At 37.3% G+C, this 15,898-nt stretch overlaps 1 protein-coding gene across 3 annotated transcripts in view; it reads right to left on the reverse strand.

The window, feature by feature from the left end:
- ankar (ankyrin and armadillo repeat containing) overlaps positions 1 to 15,898 on the reverse strand; it is a 109,413-nt gene that overhangs the window by 83,054 nt on the left and 10,461 nt on the right. The window contains exons 4-6 of one of the 3 annotated variants that reach the window (XM_069934716.1): positions 11,855 to 12,292; positions 7,968 to 8,131; positions 695 to 810 (exon numbers count right to left, since the gene is read on the reverse strand). In XM_069934716.1, coding sequence (XP_069790817.1) covers positions 695 to 810; positions 7,968 to 8,131; positions 11,855 to 12,292 — 718 coding nt within the window. Of the gene's footprint in view, positions 1 to 694; positions 811 to 7,307; positions 7,580 to 7,967; positions 8,132 to 11,854; positions 12,293 to 15,898 lie in introns of those variants that run through there. The other 2 variants (XM_069934718.1, XM_069934717.1) reach the window with 2 other exon arrangements.

The following is a 15,898-nucleotide window of genomic DNA, read 5'->3' on the forward strand; positions in this document are numbered from 1 at the left end:
TATTATCATCTGTTCCTTGCACTTCCTCAAAGTAAAAGTACTTTGAATCAGCTGGAAAGCTAAATTGCAATATACTAACAATTACACTGATTAGAACTAATTAAATTTAGCTAACTGTGATGGATTATAAATAATTAAATCTTCTGTGGAATTTCCTATTGAATGGAAAATGACATAGTTTGGTTTAATGTGTTAATTCCAAGGAACAATTAGGATTAGACAACAACAGATGCAATTAATAAACAACAAATAATAAATACTCTTATCAAACAAAGTTGCGCACTTGTTTTATCAGTAATAATTTTGTTAAATATTGACCATTAAAATTGTGCTATCATGCATAATCAATGCAACAAAACAGAAATAAATAAGTCAAATTTATATTTGAAAATGTCACGCATTAAGGAATACATTTCATTTTTCGTATTTTCAAAGAATAATCTTTTGCATTAATTTGTCTAACCTAAAGAAATGACACAAAGTACGTTATCTTTAATTGTGTGCCACAATATCAGAACAAAATTTATATTCAATGACTATAAAAGCAAAACCACAAGATCAGGATATGTTGTTCAGAGAAATTAATGAGCTTGAGAAAATAAAGTAAAAGAAAGCCGAAATAAAAATGATTAACATTTGTAAACACAATAGTTTTTATAATAAAATTAGCTTTTTTTGTGAGTTTTCTCCCTACCTTTTCCCATCCAACTGCATCATAGGTATGGTATATTGGCCTCTGAGTAACAGGTCAGGATTAAACAATTGTTTTAAATGGTGCACAGCTTGGGAATGGATGTCATCAAAGGCAAACTGTAACCAAACAGCAATAATTATATAATTTATCCAAATTTTATTTGTAGTATTCTAAACATTAAAAAAAACCTGTCACATTTCTGTACATAATTATCTGCTCTTATCCTTGCCCTTTCCATTTCTATTGATAGTAGTTACGTACTTAAATAGATTCAATTTGGCAGTGATTCTTTGGTTTCCCACTCAAATTCATTCTTCATTTGTAGAAAACCTGGTGTTAAATAGTCATAATTAGAGTGGACAATGACCAGAACCAGGGCAGTTATTTTCAATCTATCCAAAGGCTTTTTTTAAAATTTTACCCTTCCAAGCCCATGAAAAGTAAACTATTTGGTAAGGCACATTCTGACACTAGCTGGAATGAACTAGTTGAAAAAGAGATAAGCCTCATGCAAGTTTTAAAAAAAGTCAATTTGTTAGGCTTTTGACCTTTTAGGCCTTCATATATGCAATGGCTTCATTGTTATAGATAGAGAATTTGGGTTAAAAAGGGTTTAAGTTAAAATGTGATGATTAGTCATAAAAGGGGGCTAACCACTAGAGTTTAGCTGGAAAATGTTACAACAGACTAAAACAGATTTAACTACAGAGAGACATGCAGGAGCCAAAGATTTATAAAGAGTGAAAAACAGAATTTGGTGTGAGCAGAGGTCATGAATGATCGTGGTGTGCGTGACTAACAGTAATCAGGATGATTCTGCAAAAACTAACCAATTAAAGCAGTGTAGTGGAGATGCCGAAGGACAAGCAAATTGTATAAAAAACAATGCACTGTATGTATCAGGGCTTGACTTGGCAAGAAGCCGGTTGAGTCCAACTCTGCAGACTTGTGAATAAAGCTTGTCGTGTCACCGATCTTAAAGAGACTCATTTGTGAGAATTTGTGTTTCTAACATTCATGATGTGATAGGTTATTCCATTGACACATCTGGAATTCCTTCTTGAGTTACATTAAAAAACAAAACTCTCTGGGAAATTTTGCAACTAATTACATTTTTCATACAAAAAGGAAAAGGTTCCATTTTTTTTACTCCTGACACCAAAAAAATACTTTCTCTTTTGACATCATGGGCAAAATTAGCAGGCATTTTGAATGGAAAGGTCAACACACCTTAAATTGCCTGTCTTCGCATTTGATAATCATAGTCTATTGAATCACACCAAGGATCAATGAATCATGTTTGGGTTCTCACTCTTTTCTCCAAGGGAAAGCCCCAGAGCTCAACATGAGATCAGTTTAAATGAGCACGAATCACCATTTGAAGCTGGAATAAGCCTAGATTTTCTACAGCATTGTATCAACCAAATGATGTACTTACCAAATATCAGGAAATTCAATACATCCACTTATTTTCCATGTCATGTGCTACTAATTACACTGGACAACCAAGATTTTGCTTCCTGAACATGTTTGGGTGTATTTTATAGATTTTGAGCTGCTGATCATGAAAATCGCCTTAACATTTTCCTATCACTGTACTATTTTTTAGATATAACTGTGTTGGTGATTAATTGTCGTAATTTAAGCCTATGAGTTTATTGCCCACAGAGCAAGCTGTTTTGCTCAGTCCAGTCATACCTGGGCCTGCATTCAGTGCAGGTGCATTGCCAATATTGTCTTAAGCCTGGGCAGGCTTAGTCAGGATAGATACAGACAGGCTATAAAAGCAGATCACATATACAGATGCTTTGAATTACATTGATATAGATTGAGTGCATGTTAAGACAAAGGTTCTTCAAGCAATAGCATAGTGAGCAAACATAACAATAGGATTGTCTTCAGGAAGATTCAATACAGCAGAAATGCTGATCTTGTGATAGTCAGTGATGAACATGGTGAAAGGTTTCACCAGGACATTGTGACCATGGGAAAGCAGTATCAGAGCAACTTGAATCCATCAATGCTGGACAACTATTGTTGGACCCTGACATAAGAGGCATCAGACGCTGAGTACAAATGAAAATCAGGAGTCAAATGATGCTGTGAGGCTGAAAAGACATGCCCTGAGAGCTCCATTTTAAAAGTCTCTAAAACAAGGAAAATATCATCCACAAAAGAAAACCAACTTACCCATGCTGAAGCAATATGGGCAGGAAGAGCAAGAAGCAGACGACTGAAGATTGAGACCAGCCAGAAATGATGGAAACATCGAGTGAAAATTCACTCAACTCTGGCAACCTGCAGGCTCTCGTGCTACCAGCAGGGCCTAGTGCGGAAGGTGCAAAGGCAAAGCCTAAGCCTGTGACATTGGGCTCGCCCAACCAAGATACCTATGACCCAGATTGGAGGTCTGGAACAGTGACTAATAGAAGTCTCAGAGGACCTACTCAACCTGCGAACCTCAATCGGGACCCTGAAAAATCAAGTCGGGGTCTTGGAAGAGAAGATGGAGGACATCCAGGACGGTCAAGAAAGACTGGAGAACACAGCCAACATGTGGGTTGTTGAAAAAACAACTGACAGATAAGTTGAAATATCTCGAAAATTATAATTGGTGCAATAATATTAGACTACTGGGCCTGAAAGAGGAGGAGGAAGGGAAGGACCCGGTGGAATTCTTCCAACATTGGATCCCAGAAGTGTTAGGGAGCGAATGATTCAGAGGACCCCAGCCATAAAAATGGGCTGTTGAATATTTGGCCCCCACCCCACCCCAAATCAACAACCAAGGCCAGTTCTGATGCAGTTTATCAGTAGCCAGGACTGGGAAACGATGCTAAGGGCAGCGATGACGCGATCAAGGGATACAGGGAAGCTGGTGGAAATTCAGGGGGGAAGATTGATGTTCTTCCCTGACCTAAGCTCTGCACTGCTAAAACAAAGAAAAGAGTTTGACCAGGTCAAGAAAATACTGAGAGACAAAAAAATTGAATACGCAATGCTGTTCCTGGCCACCCTAAAAGTCATGCTGCCTGGAGGGGAGACGAAGCAGTTCAAGGAACCACGGTAAGGTATGCGATGTGCCAGAGAGCTACCGGAAAATGTGTAAGCCTACAAAATACAGGCTAAATTGAACCCTCTGAAGAAACTATGGACAGAATGCCTAAGCAACTATGAGGCAAAGGGGGCTTATTACAGCCACTACAGTTCTACAACTATTGACTCATAAAAAACAAAACAATTGTGGACATTGCTGGACAGAGTAACCAGAGTTTGATAAAGTTCTGTAATGATTGGAGGGGATGGGGAATTATATATTTTTACTTTTCCTTGTTTTTAAAAAAAAATCTGTTAATGGGAATTTGAGGTGGATAGACTTCGCAAGGCTGAAGTGCAAATTGAGCAAGAAAGAAGATGGTACACGAGTAGACTCATAATAGGAGGGAAAATGGCACAGGAATAAATAGGAGAAGTGCCAAAACAGAAGATGGGAATATTTTGAATGTTTTGTTTGTTAACATTGATATACAGCGATTTTTTTAATGGAGACAGAGGAACCCACAGGCCTTTTACTTGAAATCTCATGACTGTCACACGAGAATTGACTACTTTTTAATGTCTGCCTGGTTGGAGGGCAGAGTCCTTGAGTTGGAATACTTAGCAAGGCTAGTATCAGGTCACTCACTGCTAATTCTACAGATAACAATGCCTGAAAAGCAAGCTAATGCATATAGATGACGCTTTAATGCTACATTGTTGAGAAATCCAGACTTCTTCTCCTTTGTAAGAGGACAAATTGCCCTGTTCTGTGAAATGAACTGCCCTTCAATGGATAACAAATTTTTACTCTGGGATACACTAAAGTCCTACCTAAGGGGGAAATAATCTCAAAATACAATAGTATATTTAAAAAAAACACCGAAGGGAGTTGGAGACACTGGAATGGGAAATCACAAAATTGGAAAAAAAATACCTAAATTTGGGATCAAATGAGAAATATCTGGAATTGGAAAATAAGAAACTCAAATATAATATTCTGCAAACATACAAAGTGGAAAAAAAAACGCTGTTGCGTTCCAAGCAAAGATATCATGAATTAAGTGAAAAAAAAAACGCATAAAATACTGGCTTGGCAACTGAGAACAGAGAAAACTCTAAGGATGGTTAATGCAGTTCAGTCCAGGCCGGACTCGATTACACACAATGCAAGAGAAATGAATGACGTCTTTAAAAATCTATTATGAGAAATTGTATAAATCAGAGGTACCAAGAGATATGAATAAAATTGAGGAGTTCCTGGTGAGGATTGAGCTGCCGAGACTGATCCAAGAGGACCAGATGGAATTAGATGCCCCACTCTATAATGAGGAAATTGAACAGGCCTTGGGAACCTTGCAAACACAGTGAGGATGGCTTCCCCCTGACTTCTATAAGAAATTTAAAGATTTATTGATATGATTGTTGATGGGGATAATGAGCCAGGCAGCGGAGATGTGGACTCTCCCAGAGTCTTTCTCAACAGCCATCATTGTGGTGATAAATAAAAAATAACCAGGGCCCCAACAAAACCATCCTCATACAGATCCATATCACTATTAAATGCAGATTACAAAATAATGGTCAAGGCACTGGCCAACAGGTTGTGTCGATATGTCCCTAAACTGATAGATCCAGACCCAATGGGCTTCATTAGGAAAAGACACTCTGCCAATAACTTAAATAGACAAAGCAAGATCCAAGCATAATAGTCTCACTAGATGCAGAAAAGACCTTTGATTGCCTAGAATGGAAACATTTGGAATTGGTCAAACATTTGTTAACTGCATAAAAACATTGTACGATAAACCACGGGTAAAAGTCAGTACAAATGGACAAACATCCCCAATATTTCCCCTTAGTAGATCCAGTAGGCAGGGAAGTCCTCTGTCTCCAGGGCTGTTTGTTCTAGCAATTGAACCATTGGCAGAGGCTATTAGGAAAGATCCATTGATAAAAGATTCAAAGTGGGTCAATGTGAGCACAAAATAAATTTAATGGCAGATGTTGCGTTGTTGTATCTAACAGACCTGTCCGGGTCCTTGCCAAAGTTGCTCACCACACTAGAGGACTATGGTACAATATCAGGCAACAAAGCCAATATAGAAAAAAGTAACATTGTGCCACTGAATAAATTTGACCATGAAGAACACCAAAAGAAACCCAGTAATTTCAGTTGGCAGACAGGAGCTATAAAGTATTTAGGTATCAAGATTGATCATAATCTGGAAAACCTATAAAAACTTAACTACCCTCTATTCTTGAGAAGATTGAGGGAGACTTGATGAGGTGGAGGGATCTGCCCATCACTTTAATGGGAAGGGTCAACTGAATAAAGATGAAAGCGATGCCAGGACTTCAATATCTCTCCCAGTCCTTGCCAATTCTACTCTCACAATCCTTTTTTAAAGCACTGGATGGCAATATAAGGAAATTTATTTGGAATGGGAAAGAACCCAGAATAGCCCTAAAAAACTGACTACAGTTTGGGAGGGCTAGGATTACTTGATTGTAAGAAATACTATCTTGCACCTCAGTCGAGGTTCCTTGCGTCCTTCTTTGAGGAGGGGGAACCGCCCACCTGGGTGCAAATGGGAGTGCATGCACTGGGGGAGAGGACACATTGAAGGATTTCCATATACAAATGGGACCCAAAAAAACCAGACAACCCCATACTGAAACACCTGATTAAAATTTTGCATGACATTAACGAATGAACTAGGGAAAAAAAGTGGAAATATCGCCTAACACACCACTGATTCAAAATGAATTGATTCTCATGAACAAGGGCAATAAAATCTTAGAGATTTGGCTCTGACAGGGGATTCGATATATAAAGGACTGCTATGAAGCAAGACAACATATCTTTTGAGCAGCTAAGGGGCAAATACAATTTGTCTTACGGAATCTTTCACTGTTTCCTCCAATTAAGATCATTCCTGAGGGACAGGTAGGGCCCCTCAATGACCCTGCCTGCGCCTAGTGAGGTTGAAAGGTTGCTTCGATAGAGAAATGAGCCCAAATTTTTATCAAGAAAGTACTCCGTACCACAAGCTGAAAGCCCAAAACAAGAACTATACAGATCAAAGGAAAGATGGGAGTTAGACCTGGGCATTACAATTGGTGAAAGACTTTGGTCAGACTGGTGCAAAGACAGTGTCACAACAGTTATCAACTCTAGATACAGATTGGTTCAGTACAATTGTTTGTACCAGCTCTCTTCCTCACACCACAAAAAATCCACAAAGCAAAACCAGAAACATGCTTCAGATGTGGAGTGGAGCAAGGAATATTTCTTCATGCAACCTGGTCCTTCATAAAGTTATTCTAGCAGGAATTGGCCAACATACTAACCAAAATAACGAAGGTAGCCTTCCCGTCAGACCCAATGTTATATCTACTAGGGAACCTTATGGATATAGGCTGCAAATTAACCAAATTCCAAATTCAATTTATATTTCTATCTCTGGCTATAGCAAAAAAATGCATAGCGATGACCTGGAAGTCTGATTCCCCTCTTCTCATCAGCAAATAGACTACCAAGATGCATAGCTGTATTCCCAAGGAACTGACTCACCTCCTTTGTTGGAATATGGCAGCTATTTCTGGAATACACGGGAGCACGACTGTAACCATTCCCCGACAAAATGGTTTATAGAGAGTCACTAACAGATAGATTAAGAAAAGTGGCTACACAGGGGGGTGGCCTCATGATCTCCATGGACACACACTGGAAGCACCGACGCCACACCCAGCCTCTCGTTTCTTCTTTTTTCCTATTTTTCTCCTCTTTCTTTCTTCATGTCATCTTTACCTTTTCTTTTCTCCCGAGTGGTGGGGGAGGAACGTGGGAGGGAGAGGCATCATATGTAAGTAAACCACTGAATAACATTGATATGCTCCGTAACAACCAATGATGTGCTCTCCTGTTTAATAATGAAATATCAAAATAAAATATTTTTAAAAAATGAAAATCAGCAGTAAAACATTTTTAAACCAGCTGAACTAACACAATATGTCAGCATCATTATGCAATCAAACATGCTGAATTTAATAAAAGTTCATTTAATGTTTCTCCTACATGATACAGCAAATTTGAAATTATCTTGGTATTTAGCTTGAAATTGTCCATCATAATCCTCAATTTTTTGTCAGGAAGCAAACCTTTTGAAAAAGTTTGTTGTCAAGTGTTATTTTCTTTACTTGAAGAAAAGACACCACAGTTATATAGAAGTACCTTCATAGTATTATCCATATCCTCAACTGCAGGAGTTCCGATGTCAAATTCAATTCCACCATGCAAATGGAAGTACTCATTTGTTTTGTACTGAAAATGTTTACATTTGAAGTCTGGGCCCAGAAGTAGGGGCGGAAACTCATGTTCAGTTTTTAACTTTTCATCTGTCATTGAGAGGAGATATTGTGAATAATAATACTACTTCAAACATGTTATTCAAATGGAGATGGTGGAAAAAACCTATGTATAATATTGCAGGGTTAAATTGGCATCTTGAATTTAAGTTTTCCCTATATTGTTAAATGAAATTTAAAAAAAATCATTTTGTTAGTTACACATGAATAATTTATTTTTAATTCTTCATTCTTTTAAACCATTCAATTTTGCAACTGCCAAAATGTTAATTAAGTTCTTAGTCATAGGATTTACAAGATCAAATAATTATTAGTTGAAAAAATACTTGTCTATTTTAATTCATCCATTTAAACACAAAAATAACCTCCAATATGGCAATAAGCTGTTTTTCAAATTCTCCTGAGAGTCATGCCTTCACTATTGATTCAGAAAATTTAATCCAAATATTGATCACTCATTATGAAGAAAAATGACTGATATGTGTTCCTAACTTTTTTTTTACTAGTTTTGTTTTACTCTAAAGTTTAGCATAATGTTGAGTTTCAGCATTACCTATATCTGGAATTATACCCTGTTTCAACAGGTTGCGCTGGCACAATCAGATGATAAAGAAACAAACTTGAACTTGAATGATATTAATTAACCTATAATTTCACACATTCCTTCATTAGAGATTATTTAATTTATTGATGTGAAATGAACCCTTATTGGCCATTTTTAATCATTCACACAGTTCACTTGTGTTCTTAGCTTTGGGTATTTTACAATCACTCAGAATTTAGTCAGATTGCACCTTGATTGCTTTCAGTTTTGGTTGTCAAAAATAAAAGGATACATTCACGTACTGGAGTAGGTGCAGAGTTACATGCCTGAGCTACAAGTGTAGGGGCTTGACATGACAAAAATAGAGGAACATGAGTATAGAAATTGGGTTGTGCATCACTGCTTCTCTTAATGTTAATTGTGAGTGGTAACAATATTTTTTATCATGACTTATGCTACTCAGTAAATTTGATAAAATGGCTGGGCATTTGTCATATGTGCACCCTGTAACTATTTTCTCTACTCCCCATGTTTTTGGCATTGAATATTTTATTTCTGGCAGTATTGCAATGTTCCATTCATTTTCATGTGCACATTTGCTAGTTATCTTCTGTGGCCTGGTGCACTGATGTCCTCATCTGAATCCTTTGTACCAGAACCTACATGGGGTCATGCCATCTGGCACCCAAATTACTCATGGCTCCTACCAAGTTACAGGCCACCTATGTTAGTGTCTCACTACACACAGACACTGACTAATAACCAATCTGTATATTATGAGAAAACTGTAGATGCAAGATATCTGAACTTAAAAAAAAGAGAATGCTGCAAACCTTCATCTGGTTGTTGGGCAGGTCCCACAACTTTTCATTAACAATACATCACATATATCAAGAAGTTTAATGTGCTGGTAACTGCCACCCTTAAGCCATTTCAACTCATCCTACAACATGTCCATTTAATCTACACATCCCTCTCTGATCTTCTTTCCTACTAAGACCAACATCTTATCTCTCTCCCAGTTATGTCTAAGAGCTGCAGACCTAAAATGTTAACTGTTCATCTTCCCCAGTGCTGCCTGATCCGTTGAGTTTTTTTTCAGCACTTTTATGATTTTTATGTAATATTATGTTTTTGAGGTGGTAGCTACTAGTCAACAATCACATTGCATCATCCTCACCATCTTCTTTCCAAACAGAGAAATGCCTGAGTTGAGGTGAGACAGCTGTATCATACAGCTGCAAATAGGATGAACAACATCTTGTACAGCTGTAAAATGATAGTTTTGCTGCACTTGAAAACTTAAATTTCCTTCTTTTCCACTTTATTTGGTGTTCCACATTTCCCAAATTACATTAATTGAATTCAATTTGTCATACTTGGTCCAATCCACCTTCTTAACAGTGCATTTCCATTTGATGCTTGCCTTTGCCCTGATTTTGTGAATGAATAAAAATGCTACTTGTGTCGTCAAAATTCAGAATGGACATTACAAGATTTGCATGATTCTAGTTTAATTATTATCTCTTTATTTAAAAACTTTCAGCCAAATCCTCAAGGCCATTGGAAACAGCCAATCCAATATGAACAGCTGCAATTGTAGTTGTGCTTCCCACCTGCCAAATTGGAAGCTTTAGAGATTAACCTAAGAAAATTTGGTGGTGTAGACACACAACAATTTCTAATCCATTATTCTCACCAAATTAGTCAATTTTCTGCAATTTCACAGTAACATATCCTATTCAGATCAAATTTACATACATCATGAATGTCAGTCAAATTTGCATAATAAATTGAAAGTTACATAAACTCTATAAGGTGGTAAATATCTGTGATGTTATGCATTGTTTTCAGTTCAAGAAATTAATTTTTCATAGCTATGCCTTTGGGTGCAGCTTTATCCTTTTGGCCTCAAGTGCCTGTTCTCACACTTACAGAAAAATCAAGCAAATATACTTTTATTGTGGCTGGTTATGGTGGATGTAGTGATGAAGGTTTTGGGCAGTAAACATAGTTCATCTGTGAAAAGAAACTGTCTCCTTTGCAACAATACTGTAAAATACTGTAAAAAACAGTATTTGGTGCATATAATTTTGGGGAGACCCAAAACACTTTCTTTAAAAAAATTGTACTTTCATGCTTTCAAAGCATGTGTGCACAGCACTTTATTCCTTTAAAGATAATCATGTATTGACTAAATGGAGTTTCCATGACTATCAAATCTCTCAGAAAAACATGGAGGATGGTGGAAGCTGCACTCCCTCTAGAATGACTGCCCATTCATATTTAGGATTAATGATCTTAATGATCTTAATAGATAAACATGCTGCTTTTAGCATGGGGAAGCTTCAAAAATATAAATGTTGACAGGATACTACTGATAAATTGTCAGAAAAACAATCTCAGTGGAGTGCCTCTTTAAAAGAAATCAGTTTGAAATTATAACAATATTTAAGAAATGTATGCCACTTACTTGGAAAGATAGAAATATACTAACTTTAGATAAGTGGTATTTGGAAATGAAATTTTGTTTGACTATGGAAAGGATATCTTTTTCAATTCAGGATAAGATGTCTTTTTATAAGTTAAAGTGGACTCTGTTTGCTAATTATATGCATTTAAGTTTGATTTAAATATATGTTTAAGTGTGATATTTTAGTATTGACAATTTTTTTTGTTGTTGTTAGAATTTTTTTAGGTTAAGTTTTATCTCTTTTTTGTAAGTGGGTATTTTTTTTTCATATATAATATTATCAATTTTATTAACTCTTCACTCTTTATTTTGGGGGGGAGGGTTGGACTAATTTTAAGTTAGACTATTAATATTGTGTTACAATTAACGGGGGGGGTTATTTTGTGTAGTTTTCTGATGTAATATTGTAATCATACCTTTTTAAATTTTTTTTCTATTTTTCTTTAAATGTAATTCTTTATTGTATTCATGTTATAAAATTTTAAATAAAGTCTTCAAAAAAAATTATATCAATATTAAAAGATTTACTTGAACACAAGCATGCAGTACTGTATTTTTTGGACTGCGGGTAACTGAAACTGTGGAAAGTGAATCTGCAGATAATGGGAGGAAAACCACTGTTTAGCGCGCGCACACACACACACACACACACACACACACATATCCTTTGTCAATCTTTCATGTTTCTTATACAGTTTTCAAATGTATCAAACATGATATTAATGGAAATATTTACCAGAAAATGAAGGTAGGAGTCTGCTTAAATCTGGAATTTTCTTTTTCCGCCTTAGTGCAATAAGAAGTGGTATCAGGAAGGCAATTAACTTGAGGAGAGTAATGTCTCTGTGGATCTCTGCTTTCCTTGACAGATACTTCTCAACAAGTTTCTGGTGAAGAATCAATCTCTGCTGCAGTCTCTGATATTTTACTAAATCAATTTCTTCTTCGGTAAGTCTAACTGCATCACTAAGAACATAAGCTGCATCATATGTGAACAAATTTTGATGCTGCTTAACACTTGTCATGTAAAGATGGATTTGAAGTAAAATATTGTTCACATATTTCATAAATAACTCAATTTCTTCACAGCTGTTGGGATCATATGTTGGATCAATGTATACCTCAGCATTATAGATTCCTTCAAAATCAGGATCAGTTGAAATATCTTTAAGACCTATTTTACAAAGGATAAATATTTCATTAGAAATACTATTGCCTGAATTATGTATTTATAAGAATGTATAGAAATTACTGTACAGAAGTGCATTGTTCAGTTCATGTGTAACGTTTAGTGTTCCAGAATGTGAGTTTTGTAGAAGCAAATCTTTCATTATTTATATTATAATTCAGTTTAATAGTTTCCACAACAATCATGTAATTATTTCTCATTTGATACATGGCATTACAGGATATTTTAATAATTTGATTATTTTCATGATTGAAGCATATTATATGAAATGGATCGAAGTAAGGTTTTTCCCACTCTGTCCTAAATTAGAAAATGTTCCTCTAACATATCTACATAAAACTTCCATTTTCCTCATAAGCATATAATGTACAGGCCACAAGGGGACATAATTTTTTTAAAAAACTGCTTTACCAGAGCAGCAGCTGAAGGGGCAGAGATCTGGCGACAGACTTAACCAAGACCCCTATTTGACCAAATACTTGACCAAATACATCCACACGTCTGAAATAAGCCCACAGTATTCTGTTTTCAGCTTGGTCTTTTCACTGGGGGTTGGTTAGAAGGTATGTAGTTGTAAATTATTACATCATTCAAAGCATGTGGCATAAACTGTGATGAGAGTGCTTCATACAATCAGCTTAGAAAGTAGTTTTTCTCTACTTATGTTATCTGATTAATATATATTCCTTCTACATGCCATAAGTTACAATATTAGTATTTTTGGCAACAATCATCCAGTATGGATTGGAATTACTTAAGATGTAGTGTAAAGCAAGTTAAAGCTGCTCTTTGCTTCAAAGGATACCAACAATGGTCCATTATTTCAAAAATGAGTGAAAAATCGGACTATGAAGATTACAGTTCTACTTTATTAGTATAGATAGGCACTTGATGGTCAGCATGGACTCATTTAGCTGAAGGAATTGTTTCTGTGCTGTATGACTCTACTCACAAAGTAGGCCAAAAACATTGGACAACTAAGACATTGCTTCCTGAACACTTTTGGGTGTATTTTATGGATTGTGGGCAGGTGATCATGAAAATCACCTGAAAATGTTCCTATCGCATACCATAGTTTTAGAAATAGGTATACCCCACTTTACAAAACTAGAGTGTTCCTAGGAAATCTTTCATAAGCCAAATGGAGTAAAGCAAAGACCCATTCACTATTCTTCTTTTCTTCTTTTCTTTGGCTTGGCTTTGCGGACGAAGATTTATGGAGGGGTAATGTCCACGTCAGCTGCAAGCTCGTTTGTGGCTGACAAGTCCGATGCGGGACAGGCAGACATGGTTGCAGCGGTTGCAAGCGAAAATTGGTTGGTTGGGGTTGGGTGTTGGGTTTTTCCTCCTTTGTCTTTTGTCAGTGAGGTGGGCTCTGCGGTCTTCTTCAAAGGAGGTTGCTGCCCGCCAAACTGTGAGGCGCCAAGATGCACGGTTTGAGGCGATATCAGCCTACTGGCGGTGGTCAATGTGGCAGGCACCAAGAGATTTCTTTAGGCAGTCCTTGTACCTCTTCTTTGGTGCACCTCTGTCTCGGTGGCCAGTGGAGAGCTCACCATATAACACGATCTTGGGAAGGCGATGGTCCTCCATTCTGGAGTCGTGACCTACCCAGCACAGTACACTATTATTGAAGGCTATTTTCATCAAAATGAAAACCCATTCAAATCCTTTCATAAAAGTGAACACGGCATTCTTTGTAAAAGCAAATTTTCATAATTTGAGTATTCATAAAGCGTGGTATACCTGTATAACCTATTTTTGTGATTTCTTGCCACATTTTAAGTCTTCTAGTATATTGCCCACAGAACAAGCTGTTTTAGTCAGTCCAAGCATACCTGAGCATGCACTCAGGGCAGGTGCCATGCAAATATTGTCTTAGGCCTTGGCATGCTTACTCAGGATAGATGTAGACTGGCTGTAAAAGCAGCTCACATATGGAGATGCTGTGCATTACATTGATTATAGAATGAATGTTCTCCAGGCAATTGCATAGTGAGTGCACTTAACAATATCATTTAATGTTTTCAGAAATATCTCGCCAATGTTGTAACAGCTGTAATACATTAAATTACATTTGTGGCAAATGTATGGTTAAGGCTCAAAGACACAACATGACTACATTTATTAAGAAAGCCTATGAGCTCTACATCAGTTGCAAAATTAGTGACCAAGACAAACTCCGGGTTCCTTGCATTTGTGGTGCAATATGTGTAGTCAACCCAAGAGCTCAGTGTCACCATCATTATGCAATTAAACATGCTAAATTTAATAAAAATTAATTTAATTTTTCTCTAACTTCCTACATGATACAGTAAATCTGAAATTATCTTTGTGTTTAACAGTTTTTTTTTCTGGAAGCAAACCTTTTGAAAAAAAATTTCCAGTGGAAAAAGAGACTGAAATAATAGACCGTGAACAACAAAACAAGTGAACTGGGACAGCATTGTGTAGATGAAACAAAATAATTAAAACATCATCAAAAATTATTTTCAGCTCATTTTGTATTGCTAATTATTTAGCAATGTCAAAATTTAAAAAAAGTTAAAAAGTTATTTTCTGCTGCCAGAGTGATTGGAGAGAAGATGTTTGTTGCCTGAATATTTAGTCAACTGCACAATGGCAAATATTTTACATGGTTCTAGCCTATTTATTCAAAATTCAATTTATTGTCATTGTAATAAAACAGTGTCACATCACATGAAATTGCTTTTGCCTGCTGTAAGGCAGACTGATTCGTCACCAGCAGAAATTGCCTGAAGCACCTCTTAAAGTCAGAGAAGAAGAAGCAAAAGCGAGTCCTTCAGAATCACGGAGTGTCCAAAGATTCTCCTCCAGTGCTTCCGCAGCCACACAGAGTCTAGTCCAAACCAGTAACAACCTGAGCTCCAGATCCAAACTCCAAAATTGTCAGGAACCCTTCAGTGCCTTGGCACCCCTCGCATCCTAGTTCTGATACCCCTTCAACCAGTTTCAAGCCAGTCTCCGGCAGTCCGCAGCCTGATGTGAGTCCCCTGGCAGCAGTCACTGGCACTCCACAGCCTCCATGGGATCCTCACCTCAAGTCGCCAGCAGCCCGCAGCATGTATGAATCTTTCAGCCTCAGTGCCCCCTCACTGGTCCACTGGCGTGGTCAGCGTACCCGTGGGTTGTCTCTCCATGGGATGGTCTCCACATTTTCTGGTGCCCTGCACCAGTCCTCTGCTCTCCCGGAGTCTGCAACCTCTTGTGGCTGCTGCCGATCAAAGATGCTGCCATCTTCAGTGCAGACCCCACAGGCCATTCAAAGCCTGTGTGGAGCTGACAACAGTTGACTGGATGTGTTGATACCACTGCATTATGATTGGTTACTATCTCTGTGTGTATGGCTCGCCCACCTCCGTGCTGACTGTACCAGTGGCTCCTCCCTTGGAACCCCCTAATAAAGGCTGTTACACCCTGACCCCTACCCCAGTATGAGCTCTGGACTCGGACCAAGCAACATGAGCGTATATTTAGTTTTAAGCAATTAAAAGTTTATTGTTTTGGCAACTTCAGGTCTTTGGAGTTATTGATGGTGCATCAAATAATCCTCACTAACGGAAAGATGTT

The sequence above is a fragment of the Narcine bancroftii genome, chromosome 4 (genome assembly GCF_036971445.1).
Source record: "Narcine bancroftii isolate sNarBan1 chromosome 4, sNarBan1.hap1, whole genome shotgun sequence".
NCBI classification, from domain to species: domain Eukaryota; kingdom Metazoa; phylum Chordata; class Chondrichthyes; order Torpediniformes; family Narcinidae; genus Narcine; species Narcine bancroftii.